The 16,129-nt window shown below is 70.4% G+C and overlaps 2 protein-coding genes across 3 annotated transcripts; one reads left to right on the top strand and one right to left on the bottom strand.

Annotated features, from left to right (window-relative positions):
• The first annotated feature begins 363 nt into the window (after positions 1 to 363).
• B4GALT3 (beta-1,4-galactosyltransferase 3) lies at positions 364 to 7,876 on the top strand. The gene is given in 8 exon segments (XM_064401558.1): positions 364 to 572; positions 901 to 1,233; positions 1,235 to 1,307; positions 3,997 to 4,232; positions 6,026 to 6,216; positions 6,287 to 6,409; positions 7,092 to 7,196; positions 7,272 to 7,876. Coding segments are annotated over 7 exon segments (1,284 nt in total). The 5' UTR covers positions 364 to 572; positions 901 to 1,032; the 3' UTR covers positions 7,627 to 7,876.
• Positions 7,825 to 15,996, bottom strand: PPOX (protoporphyrinogen oxidase). 2 transcript variants are annotated; one of them, XM_064401555.1, is made up of 12 exons: positions 15,764 to 15,995; positions 14,754 to 14,888; positions 13,650 to 13,765; positions 13,126 to 13,258; positions 11,730 to 11,874; positions 10,903 to 11,105; positions 9,973 to 10,033; positions 9,774 to 9,892; positions 9,560 to 9,685; positions 8,793 to 8,942; positions 8,185 to 8,227; positions 7,825 to 8,081 (listed from the first exon to the last, which is right to left on the bottom strand). In XM_064401555.1, exons 1-12 carry the CDS (start codon positions 15,848 to 15,850, stop codon positions 7,939 to 7,941), a joined length of 1,461 nt encoding a protein of 486 aa, XP_064257625.1. In that variant the 5' UTR covers positions 15,851 to 15,995; the 3' UTR covers positions 7,825 to 7,938. The 2 variants fall into 2 exon arrangements, with proteins under 2 accessions (XP_064257625.1, XP_064257626.1); XM_064401556.1 differs by lacking the exons at positions 9,774 to 9,892; positions 9,973 to 10,033 and having other exon boundaries at positions 15,764 to 15,996.
• Positions 15,997 to 16,129: the final 133 nt, after the last annotated feature.

The raw sequence follows: 16,129 nt of genomic DNA, 5'->3' as shown, positions 1-16,129 counted from the left end.
TGGCCGGGAAGGGCAGGCGCAGTGAGCGGCCCTTTGGTGGGTGTGGGCAGGTGTGCCGCCATCGCGTGCTCGGGGCGGGAGCGCCGCGGCTGGGAAGGGCAAGGGCAGCTGCGGGCGCCGCCATGACGGGTGTGGGCAGACACGGTGCGCATGCGTACAAAGCCGCCACTGGAAAAGGCCACGCACGTGGCGCGGACACGCCCCCACCGAACCCGCGCCCAATCACAGCGCGGTCTCTTCGTGACGTCACCAATAAAGTAAAAAATTATACGGAGGGGCGGGGCAAGGCGCGGTTGCCACGGCGACGGCGCCCAGTGAGACCACGCCCCTCAGGGCGGAGCCGACACAGACCACGCCCTCTCGGGCTGTCCCGGGTCGTTGCGGGCTCCGCGCCCCGCCCCGGGGTCACCGAGCGGCTCCGGAGCCCCCTCGGGACCCCCCCGGTTCTCCCCGCCCGCCCCCCGCCCGCCCGGAGCGCGCCCCCGCCGCGCCCCCGCCCCGTGACGTCATCACGCCGCGCCCTCCGCTCCAAGATGGCGGCGGGCGGGCGGGGCTGAGCCGGGCCCGGGCAGGTACCGGGAGCGGAGCGGGGCCGGGGGCGCTGCCCGGGGGGGGCAGGACCGGGAGCGGGGCTGGGCCGGAGCGGGGAGCCGGTACCGGGAGCGGGCGGGGGCAGCACCGGCCTCGGGCCGGGACCGGGAGCACCGGGGAGAGCGCGGAGCGGTACCGGGGTGAGGCCGCACCGGCGGTGCTCGGTGGGGGAGGCAGAACCGGGACCGGATTGGGCCGGACCGGTACCGGATTGGGCAGAACCGGTACCGGACTGGGCTGAACCGGTACCGGAGCGGGCCCGCTCCACCTCCCGGTGCCGCTCCAAACCCCGTCCCCTCTGTCCCGCAGCCCCGGAGCCCCCGCCATGCTGCCCCGGGCCGCTCGGGCGGCGCTCCGGTAGCACCGGGCGGCTCTCCGGTAACACCGGGCGGCTCCCCGGTAAAGCGGGCGGCTCTCCGGTAAGACCGGGCGGCCCCCGCGATGCTGCGGCGGCTGCTGGAGCGGCCGTGCTCGCTGGCGCTGCTGGTCGGGTGCCAGTTCGCCTTCGTGGCCTATTTCTCGCTGGGCGGGTTCCGGAACCTCACGGCGCTCTTCGCCCGCTCCGCCGGTCCCGCCGTGGATTATTCCCGGCCCCACGACGTGTACGCCAACCTCAGCCGCGTCGGGGCCCGCGCTCGCTACCGGGAGCGGCGCCGCCGAGCCGCCGGACCCCGCACGGCCGCTGCCGTTCTGCCCGGAGAGATCGCCGTTCCTCGGTGAGAACCGGAGGGGAACCGGAGGGACCGGGAGGGGAACGGAGAGCATCGAGGTGGAAACCGGGGAGAGGGGAGGAACCGGGGATCCCCCGAGGGAGGGAACGGAGACCCCCGAGGGGCTCGGGTTCGTTCCCGCGGGGGGGAAGGAGCGGGGAGCGACCCCTCCCCGTGGGAGGAGGAAGCGGTGCCGCCCCTCCCCCGGTAAAGAGCCGGCTCCAGCCCCGCTCCCCCGGTGAGAACCGGCTCCCCCCGGGACAGAGCCGGCCCCTCCCGGGACAGAACCGGCCCCTCCCGGGACAGAGCCGGCCCCTCCCGGGACAGAGCCGGCTCCCCCCGGGACAGAGCCGGCTCCCCCCGGGACAGAACCGGCTCCTCCCGGGACAGAACCGGCCCCCCCCGGGACAGAACCGGCTCCTCCCGGGACAGAGCCGGCCCCCCCCGGGACAGAGCCGGCTCCCCCCGGGACAGAACCGGCTCCTCCCGGGACAGAGCCGGCCCCCCCCGGGACAGAGCCGGCTCCCCCCGGGACAGAACCGGCTCCTCCCGGGACAGAACCGGCCCCCCCCCGGGACAGAACCGGCTCCTTCCGGGACAGAGCCGGCCCCCCCCGGGACAGAGCCGGCCCCCCCCCGGGACAGAGCCGGCCCCTCCCGGGACAGAGCCGGCTCCCCCCGGGACAGAGCCGGCCCCCCCCCGGGACAGAACCGGCTCCTCCCGGGACAGAACCGGCCCCCCCCGGGACAGAACCGGCTCCTTCCGGGACAGAGCCGGCCCCTCCCGGGACAGAGCCGGCTCCCCCCGGGACAGAACCGGCTCCCCCCGGGACAGAGCCGGCCCCTCCCGGGACAGAGCCGGCTCCCCCCGGGACAGAACCGGCTCCCCCCGGGACAGAGCCGGCTCCCCCCGGGACAGAACCGGCTCCTTCCGGGACAGAGCCGGCCCCCCCCGGGACAGAACCGGCTCCTCCCGGGACAGAACCGGCTCCCCCCGGGACAGAGCCGGCCCCCCCCGGGACAGAACCGGCTCCTCCCGGGACAGAACCGGCTCCTCCCGGGACAGAACCGGCTCCCCCCCGGGACAGAGCCGGCCCCCCCCGGGACAGAACCGGCTCCTCCCGGGACAGAACCGGCTCCCCCCGGGACAGAGCCGGCTCCCCCCGGGACAGAACCGGCTCCCCCCGGGACAGAGCCGGCCCCTCCCGGGACAGAGCCGGCTCCCCCCGGGACAGAACCGGCTCCCCCCGGGACAGAGCCGGCTCCCCCCGGGACAGAGCCGGCCCCTCCCGGGACAGAGCCGGCTCCCCCCCGGGACAGAGCCGGCTCCTCCCGGGACAGAGCCGGCTCCCCCCGGGACAGAGCCGGCTCCCCCCGGGACAGAGCCGGCTCCCGGCGCTCCCGGGAAGGAGCCGACCTTTCCCCGGGCGGAAGAACCGGTCGAACCGGTTCCCTTCCCCCCCCCATCCCGGCCCTGTCCCGGGAAGGAGCCGGCCCAGTCTGGGCCAGTTGCCCCCCCCAGCCGTTTGGGGCATTGAGGGGAGACCCCCAGCCCCTCCCAGTGCCCCCCCAGCACTCCCAGTTACCCCCACCCCCCCCGGTTGTCCCCCAGCCCCTTCCAGTGCCTCCTCAGTGCTCCCAGTTACCCCCCCCCCAGTGTCCCCAGCCCCTCTCAGTGCCCCCTCCAAATGCCCCCCCAGCCCCTCTCAGTGCCCCCAAGCCCCCCCAAGTGCCCCCCCCAGTTCCCCTCACAGCCCCTCCAGTTGCCCCCCAGCCCCTCCCACTTGTCCCCAGTGCCCCCAAACCCCCCCAGTTGCCCCCCAGCCCCTCTGAGTGCCCACCCCAGTTACCCCTCAGTCCCTCTCAGTGCCCCCCAGCCCCCCCAGTTGCCCCCCCCCAGTGCCTCCAGCCCCTCTCAACGCTCCTCCAGTGCCCCCCCAGTTGCCACCCAACCCTTTCCAGTGCCCCCCCAGTGCCCCCCACTGCCCCTCAGCCCCTCTCAATGCCCCTCCCAGTGCCCCCCAGTTGCCACCCAGCCCCTCCCAGTGCCCCCCAGTGCCCCCCCAGCCCCTCTCAGTGCCCCCCCCAGTGCCCCCAGTTGCCACCCACCCCCCTGAGTACCCCTCCCCCGCAGTGGGCCCCCAGTTGCCCTCCGAGCCTCTCCCAGTGCCCCCCCTAATGCCCCCCCACTGCCCCTCAGCCCCTCTCAGTGCACCTCCCAGTGCCCCCCAGTTGCCACCCAGCCCCTCCCAGTGCCCCCTCCAGCCCCTCTCAATGCCCCTCCCAGTGCCCCCCACTGCCCCCCCAGCCCCCTGAGCACCCCTCCCCCGCAGTGGGCCCCCAGTTGCCCCCCGAGCCTCTCCCAGTGCCCCCCCCAATGCCCCCCCAGTGCCCCCCACTGCCCCTCAGCCCCTCTCAATGCCCCTCCCAGTGCCCCCAAACCCCCCCAGTTGCCCCCCCAGCCTCTCCCAGTGCCCCCCACTGCCCCTCAGCCCCTCTCAGTGCCCCCCCCCAGCCCCCCCACTCCCCCTCACTGCCCCTCCCCCGCAGTGGGCCCCCAGTTGCCCCCCCAGCCTCTCCCAGTGCCCCCCCCCAATGCCCCCCCAGTGCCCCCCACTGCCCCTCAGCCCCTCTCAATGCCCCCCCCAGTGCCCCCCCCAGTGCCCCCCACCCCCCTCACTGCCCCTCCCCCGCAGTGGGCCCCCTGGCCGTCTCCTTCTCGCGGGCGCCGTCGCTGGAGCAGATCCGGGCCAAGAACCCGGGGGTGCAGCGGGGGGGGCGCTACCGGCCCCCCCAGTGCGAGGCGCGCTCGCGCACCGCCGTCATCGTCCCCCACCGCCACCGCGAGGCCCACCTGGGCCACCTGCTCTACTACCTGCACCCCTTCCTGCAGCGCCAGCAGCTGCACTACGGCATCTACGTGGTGCACCAGGTGCCCTGAGGGGCGTGGGGGTACCCGGGGGGGGTTTGGGGGTCACCAGGGGGGTGTGGGGGTGTCTAGAGGGGGTTTGAGGGGTCCCCAGGGGGATTTGAAGGTCCCCGGGGGGGTTTGGGGTGGTTTAGGGGGTCACCAGGGGGGGTTTGAGGGGTCCTCAGGGGGGTTTGAGGTGGTTTAGGGGGGGGTTTGAGGTGGTTTGGGGCGTCCCCAAGGTGGTTTGGGGGGTCCCCAGGGGGTTTTGAGGGGTCCCCAGGGGGGTTTGGGGGGTCCTCAAGGGGTTTTGAAGTGGTTTGGGGGGGTCCCCAGGAGGGTTTGAGGGGTCCTCAGGGGGGGTTTTGAGGTGTTCTGGGAGGTCCCATGGGGGGTTTGAGGGTCCCCAGGGTGGTTTGAGTGGTCCCTAAGGTGGTTTGAGGTGATTTAGGGTGTCCCCAAGGTTGTTTGGGGGGTCCCCAGGGGGATTCAAAGGTCCCCGGGGGGGTTTGGGGGTACCCAGGGGGGGTTTGAGGTGGTTTGGGGGGTCCTCAGGGTGGTTTGAGGGGTCCTCAGGGGGAGTCGAGGTGTTCTGGGAGGTCCTGTGGGGGGTTTGAGGGGTCCCAGGGGGGTGTGGGGGTCACCGGGGGGGTTGAAGGGTCACCGGGGGGGTTTGGGGGGTCCTCAGGGGGGGTTTGAGGGGTCTCCAGGGGGGTGTGGGGGTGTCTAGAGGGGGTTTGGGGGGTCCCCAGGGGGATTTGAAGGTCCCCGGGGGGGTTTGAGGTGGTTTAGGGGGTCCTCAGGGGGGTTTGAGGTGGTTTAGGGGGTGGTTTGAGGTGGTTTGGGGCGTCCCCAAGGTGGTTTGAGGGTCACCAGGGGGGTTTGAGGGGTCCCCAGGGGGGTTTGAGGTGGTTTGGGGCATCCCCAAGGTGGTTTGGGGGTCACCAGGGGGGTTTGGGGGCTCCCCAGGGGGGTTTGAGGGGTCCTCAGGGGGGTTGAGGTGTTTTGGGAGGTCCCCAGGGTGGTTTGAGGTGGTTTAGGGGGTCCTCAGGGGGCTTTGGGGGATCCCCAGGGGTGTTTGGGGGTCCCTGAGGGGGTTTGGGGGTCTTCAGGAGAGTTTGAGGGGTCCCCAGGTCGGTTTGAGGAGATTTGAGGGGTCCCCAGGGAGGTTTGTGGGGTCCCTAGGGTGTTTTAGGGCGTCCCCAGGGTGGTTTGAGGTGTTTTGGGGGATTCCAAAGGTGGTTTGAGTCTGTTGGGAGAGGGTGCCCAGGGAGGGTTAGAGGTGGTTTGGGGTGACCCCAGGACCTTTTGGGGTGACCCCAGGACATTTTGGGGTGTCCCCAGGCCGGGAACTGCACGTTTAACCGCGCCAAGCTGCTGAACGTGGGCGTGAAGGGATGATTTAGAGATTTAGGGGATGGTTCAGTGGGGAGGTTTTGGGGTGACCCCAGGAGATTTTGGGGTGACCCCAGGACATTTTAGGGGGTCCCCAGGCTGGGAACTGCACGTTTAACCGGGCCAAGCTGAACGTGGGGGTAAGGGGATGGTTTAGAGGGGATGATTCAGTGGGGATGGTTTGGGGTGACTCCAGGAGATTTTGGGGTGTCCCCAGGACATTTTGGGGTGTCCCCAGGCCGGGAACTGCACGTTTAACCAAGCCAAGCTGCTGAACGTGGGGGCAAAGGGATGGTTTAGAGATTTAGGGGATGGTTCAGTGGGAATGGTTCAGTGGGGATGGTTTGGGGTGACCCCAGGAGATTTTGGGGTGACCCCAGGACATTTTGGGGTGACCCCAGGACATTTTGGGGTGTCCCCAGGCCGGGAACTGCACGTTTAACCGTGCCAAGCTGCTGAACGTGGGCGTGAAGGAGGCCCTGAAGGACGAGGACTGGGACTGCCTGTTCCTGCACGACGTGGACCTGATCCCCGAGAACGACCACAACCTGTACACCTGCGACCCCTGGAACCCCAAACACGCCTCCGTGGCCATGAACAAATTCGGCTACAGGTGAGCCACGCCCTCGGGGACAGCCCGGGGACGGCTGGGGACAGCAGCTCAGTGTCCCCTGTGTCCCCAGCCTGCCCTACCCGCAGTATTTCGGGGGGGTCTCGGCGCTGACCCCCGACCAGTACATGAAGATCAACGGGTTCCCCAACGAGTACTGGGGCTGGGGGGGAGAGGACGATGACATCGCCACCAGGTAGGGCTGGGGACAGCTTGGGGACAGCCAGGGGACAGCTTGGGGACACTGCCACAGCACGGGGGGGTGGCACTTGGTGGGGTGGCATCGTGTGCCCACCGAGCTGGGGGGGACACGGGGTGTGTTCTGTCACCTTGGGGGGCACAGAGGGTGTGACATCACTTTGAGGGGGACATGAGGGGTGTGACATTGCCCTGGGGGGACAAAAGGGGTGACCTGTCACCCTGGGTGGGGGGACATGAGGGGGTGACATTATCCTGGGGGGGGACACGAGGGGGGTGACATTGTCCTGGTGGGGGACATGAGGGGTGTGACATTGCCCTGCGGGGGGGACATGGGGGGTGTCCTGTCACATTGAGGGGGAGGGGACACAGGGATGTCCCCATGCCCTGTCCCCCCAGGGTGACATGGTGATGATGACACTGTGTGGTGGCTGTCGCTGCCACCTCGGAGCTGTCCTGTCCCCCTGAGGGCCACCCTGGGGCTGGCCCTGTTCCCCTCTCAGGGTGACACCGTGACCCTCCCTCCTCGCTGTCCCCATATTTGTGTCCCCACCGCTGGGGCCACGGGGGCTGTCCCAGCGCCCCGGCCCCGCCCCGGCGCTGTCGCTGTCGCTGTCCCCGCCCGGTGGCAGTGTCGCTGTCGCTGTCCCCGCCCGGTGGCAGTGTCGCTGTCCCCGCAGGGTGCGCCTGGCCGGGATGAAGATCTCCCGCCCGCCCGTCTCCATCGGCCACTACAAGATGGTCAAACACAAGAGCGACAAAGGCAACGAGGAGAACCCGCACAGGTGCGGGCTGGGGGGGCTCGGGGGGGCTCGGAGGGGACCCTGGGGACAGCGGTGACACGCGGGCCGCGTCCCCAGGTTCGACCTGCTGGTGCGGACGCAGCGCACGTGGACGCAGGACGGGATGAACTCGCTGAGCTACGCGCTGCTGGCGCGGGAGCTGCGCCCGCTCTACACCAACCTGACGGCCGACATCGGCTGCGACCCCCGCGGCCGCCCCCGCGCCCCCCAGAGCCGCTTCCGCCAGGAGATGCTGCGCAAGCCCCCCCGCGGGGACCTGCCCCCGCTGGCCTTGTCGCTGTCGCCTCCCCGCCCGCCCCTGGGCGGCAACGGCAGCGCGGCCCCGCCCCGAGCGGAGGGGACAGCGAGGGGACAGCGCGAGGGGACGGTGACAGCGGGGGGGGGCAACCAGAGCGTGGCACCCCCGCCCTGAGCCCCACATCGCCACCCCCGGGCCAAGGGGGGACTCTGGGCTGGGGGGACAGGGACACGGGGACACCCCCGGGGGACACCCCCAGAGGGACACAGGGACGCCCCCGGGGGGGGACACGGGGCTGGGCCCCCCCCGCGGTGGGTCTGGGGTCCCCGAGGGGCGCGCGGGTATTTATTCTATTTATGAGCCGCTCCCTGCACCTTTCCAAAAAGGGTTTTTTTCAATTAAAAAAAAAAATCATTTTGTCCTACGCCGGCGGATTCAGGAGACCCCCCCCGGGGCTGCAGAGGGGGTCGGGGATCGATGGGGGGGTCAGGGCTCGGGGAGGGACCCCAAAATCCGCGCCGCGGCCGCCTTGGCGCTGGCGATGCAGTCGTTGACGGAGACCCCGGAGTAGGAGGCGCCGATGAGGCTCAGGGGCAGCTCCTGCTCCTTCAGGAAGCGCTGGATGCGCTCTGGGGGGACAGCGACGGCAGCTGGGGACACTCTGGGGACAGCTGGGCACAGCAGAGCCCCCCCCCCCGGGGACAGGGGCACCCCCAGCCCCGCCACACTCACCGAGGCGCTCCCAGTGCCCCAGCGTGTACTGGGGGATGCAGTCCTGGGAAAAATGGGGAGGGGGGACACAGGTGAGCCCCTGAGAGCCCCCCGGAGTGTCACCCACCCTGAGCCACCCCAAAGTGTCACCCACCCTGAGCCACCCCAAAATGTCACCCACCCTGAACCCCTTCCAAGTGTCACCCCCCTACCCAATGTTTCACCCACCCAGAATCCCCCTGAAATGTCACCCCCCTCCAAATGTCACCCACCCAGAGCCTCTCCCCAATGTTTCACCCACCCAGAGTCCCCCCAAGTGTCACCCACCCAGAATCTCCCCCGAAAGTCACCCCCCCCAAATGTCACCCACCCAGAGCCTTCCCCCGAAGTGCCACCCACCCAGAACCCCGTGAAATGTCACCCCCTGCCAAGTGCCACCCACCCAGAACCCCGTGAAATGTCACCCCCTGCCAAGTGCCACCCACCCAGAACCCCGTGAAATGTCACCCCCTGCCAAGTGCCACCCACCCAGAACTCCCACAAAATGTGAGCCCCTGCCAAACGTCACCCACCCAGAGCCCCCCCAACTGTCACCCAGCCAGAGCCCCGGTGTCACCCCGTGTCCCCACCTGCTGCACCCTGACGATGGCGCGGGCGGGGGTCCCGGCCAGCCCCAGGTGGTCGCTCACGGCCGCCCGTGCCCGGCGCAGCAGCAGCTCCGGGGCCACCAGCGCGGGGTCCCCAAAGCTCTGCCGGAACCAGGCCCCGCCCAGCATCACCTGGGGACACCGCCAGCGCCCCACAATCAGCCCTGACACCCACGGTGTCCCCAGGGCCACCCACAGCCACAGCCAGCGCCCCAAAAACAGCCCTGGGACACCCACAGTGTCCCCAGGGCCACCCAATGTCACCTCCCCAGAATCAGTGCTGGGACACCCACAGTGTCCCCAGGGCCACCCACAGCCACAGCCAGCCCCCCAAAATCAGCCCTGACACCCACAGTGTCCCCAGGGCCACCTCCTCCCAGTGTCACCCCCCTGAGTCCCCCCAAAATCACCCCTGACACCCACAGTGTCCCCAGGGCCACTCAGTGCCACCCCCCCCCCCTCCAAAATCACCTCTGTGACACCCAGTGTCCCCAGGGTCACTCAATGTCACCTCCCCAAATCAGCCCTGGGACACCCACAGTGTCCGTAATGTCACCCACTGTGAGCCCCCCGATGTCACCCAGCATCAGCCCCCCAAATCACTCCTGTCACCCCCCTGGTGTGCCCAGTGTCCCCCTGTGCGCCACAGCAAGGGGGTCCCACCATCACGTGGGGGACACCATCAGCCCCCCAAAACCTCCTCTTGTCACCCCCTCAGTGTCCCCAGTGTCCCCCCCCGCTGTCCCCACCGTCAGCCGCAGCGAGGGGGTCCCGGGGGTCGCGGGGGTCCCGTCGTGCTCCGGGAACGCCACCGAGTCGTAGACGACGCCCAGGAGCGCCGGGTCCTCGGAGGATGGCACCAGGTGGCCAAAGCCCTGCGGGGGGCGAGCCGGGGTCACCGCGGGCCCGGGGACAGCGGGGACAGCGCGGGGACAGCGCGGGGACAGCGCGGGGAGCCCTCACCGTGACGGGCAGCGCGGCCCCCTCGTACTGCAGGTTGACCACGGCCACGGAGGCGGCCGGGATCGCGCGGAGCTCCCGGGCCAGCGGCTCCGCCTCGGCCGGCAGCGCCCGCGCCAGCGCTGGGGACAGCGGCGACATCAGCCCGGCGCGGGGACACCGCGGGGACACCGCGGGACCCCCCCGCCCCGCGCTGCCCTACCTGAGGCCGGGAGGGCGCTGACAACGTGATCGGCCGAGAGGGTGGCATCGGGCAGCGTGAGCTGGGGACACAGCGGGGACACTGGGGAAGGGGCTGGGGACACTGGGGAGGGGACTGGGGGCAATGGGGACACTGGGGAAGGGGCTGGGGACACTGGGGAGGGGACTGGGGACAGGGCTGGGGACAATGGGGACACTGGGGAAGGGGCTGGGGACACTGGGGAGGGGACTGGGGACAGGGGTGGGGACAATGGGGACACTGGGGAAGGGGCTGGGGACACTGGGGAGGGGACTGGGGACAGGGGTGGGGGCAATGGGGACACTGAGGAGGGGGCTGGGGGCAATGGGGGCATTGGGAACAGGACTGGGGACACTGGGGAGACTGGGGAGAGGACTGGGGACACTGGGGGCACTGGGGACACTGGGGAGGGGGCTGGGGACAGGACTGGGGGCACTCGGGAGGGGGCTGGGGACACTGGGGGCAATGGGGAGGAGACTGGGGGCACTGGGGAGGAGACTGGGGGCACTGAGGAGGGGACACTAGAGGGACTGGGGACGCTGGACAGGGGACTGGGGGCACTGGGGGCAATGGGGACAGCACTGGGGACACTGGGAACAGAACTGGGGGCACGGGGGGCAATGGGGAGAGGACTGGGGGCAGTGGGACATTTGGGACATTGGGGAGGGGGTCGAGTGACTGGGAATCCCCCCAAGGGGCACTGGGGACAGGTCCGGGTGACTTGGGGACACCGGGGAGGGGACAGAGAGCAGTGGGGGCTGGGGGACACGGGTGGGGGGATGGAGAGCGGGAGGGGGACCCGGGTGACACCGGGAAGGGACCCAAGGGACACCGGGGAGGGGACAGCACGGTGGCAGGGGGTGGAGAGCGGGACGGGGACGCAGGGAGGGGGTGGCACCGCAGTGTCCTCACCTGCCAGCGGCCGCGGTGGCGGCCCAGGTGCGTCAGGGGCGAGTGGCAGCGCAGCTCGGCGCCGCGCGGGGACACGAAGGCCACCAAGGCGCGCGCCAGGGACTCCATCCCGCCCCGCAGCGACCACTGGCTCCAGCGCTCGGCCCGAGCCCGCCCTGCCAGCCCCGCCGGCGGCCCCGCCTCGCTGTCACCTGCGGCCACACCTGCGGCGACACCCGCGGCGACAACGTGACAACGCGCGGGGGGACCCGCGGTGTCCCTGCGGTGTCCCCTGTCCCGGCCCCGCGGTGTCCCCCGTGCCAGCCCTCGCTGGATCCCATGTGTCCCCATCCTGTCCCCAGCCCCATGTGTCACCACCCTGTCCCCAGCCCCATGTGTCCCCAGCCCGGGAGTGTCCCCATCCTGTCCCCAGCCCCCCACGGTGTCCCCTGTCTCAGCCCCATAGGATGGACCCGTCCAAGGGGTGGCACCTGGGGGTCCCCGTGGTGTCCCTCTGTCCCTGTGCCCGCCAGATGCCAGCGCCAGCCCCAGCAGTGTTCCTGCAGTGTCCCACCGTGTGGCAGTGCCAGCCCCAGCAGGACAGCCCCAGCAGTGCCAGCCCCAGCAATGTCCCCAGTGTCCCCACCGTGTGGCAGTGCCAGCCCCAGCAGTGTCCCCACTGTCCCCAGCAGTGTCCCCAGCAGTGTCCCCCACCGTGTGGCAGTGCCAGCCCCAGCAGTGTCCCCACTGTCCCCAGCAGTGTCCCCAGCAGTGTCCCCACCGTGTGGCAGTGCCAGCCCCAGCAGTGTCCCCACTGTCCCCAGCAGTGTCCCCAGCAGTGTCCCCACCGTGTGGCAGTGCCAGCCCCAGCAGGACAGAGCCCCGCTGTCTCTCGGCCTGGAACAGCGCGGGGAAGCAGCTGCGCACGCTCAGGGCCCGGCTGTCCCCGGCAAACACCCCCCGGCACAGCGAGTCCACGGCCAGCTCGGCCACCTGGGGACACAGGGACACAGGGACAGGGACAGTGACAGTGACACAGGAACAGTGACACAGTGACAGGGACACAGTGACAGTGGCTGGCTGTCCCTGCAAACACCCCCTGGCACAGCGAGTCCACGGCCAGCTCGGCCACCTGGTGACAGGGACAGTGACACAGTGACAGGCACAGGCTGCCCATGGCCACCTTGGCCACCTGGGGGACAGACAGGGACAGTGACAGTGATACAGTGACAATGACACAGGGACACAGGGACAGTGACACAGTGACAGGCACAGGCTGCCCATGGCCACCTCGGCCACCTGGGGACACAGGGACACAGGGACAGTGATACAGTGACAATGACACAGGGACACAGGGACAGTGACACAGTGACAGGCACAGGCTGCCCATGGCCACCTCGGCCACCTGGGGGACAGACAGGGACAATGGGGACAGGGCCTGGCTATCCACGGCCACCTGGGGGACACAGGGACAGTGATACAGGGACAGGGACAGTGACAGGGACAGTGACAGTGGGACCCCACCCACGGCAGGGAGGCCCCGATAAGGCCGGGTGGGGCTTTGGGGTGCAGCTATCGGGGTTTGGGGTGGGGGCTTTGGGGGATTATTGGGGTTTTGGGGTTATCAGGGCTGCGGGGGGTTCTGGGGTGTGATGGTGTTTCGGGGGGGTGATGCTGTTTTTGGGGGTTCTGGGGGATTTTGGGGGTGTTTGTGGGGATTTTTTGTGGGGGTGATGGTGTTTTGGGGGTTCTGGGGATGGTTCTGTGGGATTTTCAGGGTGGTTCTGGAGATGGTTACGGGAATTTTTTGTGGGGGTGTGGTGATGTTTTGGGGTGTGATGTTTTGGGAGGTTCTGGGGGTGGTTCCAGGGGGTTCTGGGGGTTCTGGGGGGGTTCTGGGGGGTTCTGGGGGTGGTTCTGGGGGGTTCTGGGGGTGGTTCAGGGGGGTTTGGGGGTCTCTGGGGGTTCTGGGTGGTTCTGGGGTGGTTCCAGGGGGTTCTGGGGCGTTCTGGGGGTGGTTCCAGGGGGTTTTGGGGGGCTCTGGGGGTGGTTCCAGGGGGTTTTGGGGGGCTCTGGGTGGTTCTGGGGTGGTTCAGGGGGTTCTGGGGGGTTCCGGGGGGTTTTGCGGGGTTCTGGGGGTGGTTCCAGGGGGTTCTGGGGGTGGTTCCAGGGGGTTTTGGGGGGCTCTGGGTGGTTCTGGGGTGGTTCAGGGGGTTTTGGGGGGCTCGGGGGGTCCGCACCCACCTCGGGCCCGAAGCGGCGCCGGGCGAAGGCGTGGGCGCTCTCGTCAGGGCCCGTCCCCCGCGGGGTCAGCAGATCCCGCAGAGCGCTCCAGAGCAGGGCCCGCGGGAACGGGGGCACGGCACGCAGCACCGGCCTGGGGACACAGGGTGACATTGGGGACAGCAGGGTGACACTGGGAACGGGGGCACGGCACGCAGCACGGGCCTGGGGACAGGGACAGGGACAGTGACAGTGACAGACACTGGGAACGGGGGCACGGCACGCAGCACCGGCCTGGGGACACAGGGGACACAGGGTGACATTGGGGACAGGGACAGCGGGGTGGCACTGGGAACGGGGGGAATGGCACCAGGGAACGAGGGCACGGCACGCAGCACGGGCCTGGGGACAGGGACACAGGGTGACACTGGGAACAGGGGCACGGCACGGAGCACGGGCCTGGGGACACAGGGGACACAGGGGTGACACCAGGGACAGGGGGAACAGGGGACACAGGGGACACAGGGGACACAGGGGACACGCACCGCAGCCCCGAGGGCAGGGGGTGCAGGGCCCCCCCCAGGTACAGGAAGCGGTTCCGTGCCGCCGGGTGGTCCCTGGGGACAGCCAGGATGTCACCGGCCAGCCCCAGCTCCGACACCTGCGGGGACCACGGGGGACACGGGACCCCATGTTCACCCAGGGACCCCAAAATTCACCCAGAGACCCCAGGGATTCATCCAGGGACCCCAAAAATTCTGCCAGAAACCCCTTCCAAACCCCAGGGACCCCTCTGTCACCCCAAGCCCAGCCCCAGGGACTTCTCCAAACCCACCCCAGCCCCCCAAAAACCAGCCCAGGACCCCCAACATCCACCCAGGGACCTCCTAAAACCCTAGGAACCTCTCTGTCACCGCAAATCCAGCCCCAGGGACCCCCCCAGCCCCCCCAGGACCTCTCTGTCACCCTAAACCGGCCCTGGGGACCCCCAACCCCCCCCCCTCAGCACCTCAGGGACCCCCCCCCCGTCACCCCAAACCAGCCACAAGGACTCCCAGCACCCACCCAGGGACCCCTCTGACACCCCAAACCAGCCCTGGGAACACCCCCAGACCCCCTGGGACCCCCCTGTCATCCCAAGCTCCCCCCAGGGACCCCTCTGTCACCCCAAACCCAGCCCCAGGGACCCCCCAGCCCCCCAAACACCAGCCCAGGGACACCTCTGTCACCCCAAACCAACCCCAGGAACCCCCCCAGCCCCCCCAGGCACCCCAAACCCAGCCCCAGGGACCCCCCAAACCATCCCTCAGCACCCCAGGGACCCCCCTGTCACCCCAAAAGCAGCCCCAGGGACCCCCCAAGCCCCCCAGGACCCCCTCTGACACCCCAAGCTCCCCCCAGGGACCCCTCTATCACCCCAAAACCAGCCCTGGGAACACCCCCAGACCCCCTGGGACCCCCCTGTCACCCCAAATCCAGCCCTGGGAACACCCCCAGACCCCTGGGACCCCCCTGTCACCCCAAATCCAGCCCTGGGAACACCCCCAGACCCCCTGGGACCCCTCTATCACCCCAAACCAGCCCTGGGAACACCCCCAGACCCCCTGGGACCCCCCTGTCACCCCAAATCCGGCCCCCAGCCCCCGTACCATGCGCAGGGTCTCGGCCCCCGCGGGCCCCGCGGGCCGGACGCCCCTCGGGCCGTGCTCGAACACGGCGCCCTCGGGGGTCCGCGTGCTCTGCAGCCACCCCCCGAACCGGCCGCTGGCCTCCAGCAGCACCACCTGCGGACCCCCGGGCACGACCGGGACCCCCGGATCAGCACCGGGATCAACCCCGGGACCCCCGGATCAGCACCGGAACCCCAAATCAGCACCGGGACCCCCGGATCACACCGGGATCAACCCCGGGACCCCCGGATCAGCACCGGAACCCCAAATCAGCACCGGGACCCCCGGATCACACCGGGATCAACCCCGGGACCCCCGGATCAGCACCGCGACCCCCGGATCAACCCCGGGACCCCCGGATCAACCCCGGGACCCCAAATCAGCACCAGGACCCCGGATCACACTGGGATCAACCCCGGGACCCCTGCCACCCCCGGGACCCCAGATCAGCACCGGGACCACCGGATCAGCACCGCGACCCCCGGGACCCCCAGATCAGCACCGGGATCAACCCCGGGACCCCAAATCACCCCCGGGACCCCCGAATCAACACCGGGACCCTCCAGTCAGTACCGGGACACCCGGATCAGCACCGGGACCCCCGGTCACAACCGGGACCCCCCAGTCAGCACCAGGACCCCGATCAACCCGAGACCCCAAATCACCCCCGGGACCCCCGGGCACCACCGGAACCCCAAATCATCACGGGGACCCCAAATCACCACGGAGACCCCAAATCAACACCGGGACCCCCCCAGTCACCCCCGGGACCCCGCGGGAATTGGGGTCCTGGAGGAATTGGGGGTCCCGGGGGTCTCTGCAGGGGTGGGGGGGACACCGGGGGGTCCCGGGGGGTGCCCCGGAAGAGCGGGAGCCCCGGGGAGGGGCGGGCACCGGGAGGGACGGGGAGCTGGGGGTCCCGAGATGGATTGGGGAGGGTCCGGGGGTCCCGGGATGGATTGGGGGGGGGCCGGGGGTCGCACGCTCACCTTGGGCGGGCGGGGGGCGCGCAGCAGGTGGTAGCAGGCGGCCAGGCCGCTGATGCCGCCGCCCACGACGGCCACGGTGGGCGGCATGAGGGCGGCTGGGGCGGGCAGGGTCAGCGCGGCCGCCCGGAGCCCCCAGACCCGCCCGGGCCGGGACCCCCCCTCAGCCGGGACCCTCCCTCAGCAGCGCCGCGTCCGCCGCGCCGGCCACGCCCCTGCCCGCCCTCAGCGCCGCGAGGGGCGGGGCCAGCGGCGGGCGGGCCAATGGCAAGGCGCAGCGCGTTGATGGACAGCGCGCTGCGGCGGGAGGGAGCGCGCCGCGGTGATAAGCCCCGCCTACTGCGCCGCCAGCCAATCATCAGGCACGCC

Source organism: Passer domesticus, chromosome 32 (genome assembly GCF_036417665.1).
Source record: "Passer domesticus isolate bPasDom1 chromosome 32, bPasDom1.hap1, whole genome shotgun sequence".
Taxonomy (NCBI): Eukaryota; Metazoa; Chordata; class Aves; order Passeriformes; family Passeridae; genus Passer; species Passer domesticus.
This window is presented reverse-complemented; position numbering and strand designations above follow the sequence as displayed.

Bases quoted from the DNA above. Each gene is read 5' to 3' on its own strand.
- PPOX (XM_064401555.1), bottom strand. From the start codon at position 15,850: ATGCCGCCCACCGTGGCCGTCGTGGGCGGCGGCATCAGCGGCCTGGCC. The intron at 10,034-10,902 runs GTGAGGACACTG...CTGTGTCCCCAG, and splicing joins GCCACCGCGGCCGCTGGCAG to CTCACGCTGCCCGATGCCAC. The intron at 9,686-9,773 runs GTGAGGGCTCCC...CGCCCCCCGCAG, and splicing joins GGGCCGCGCTGCCCGTCACG to GGCTTTGGCCACCTGGTGCC.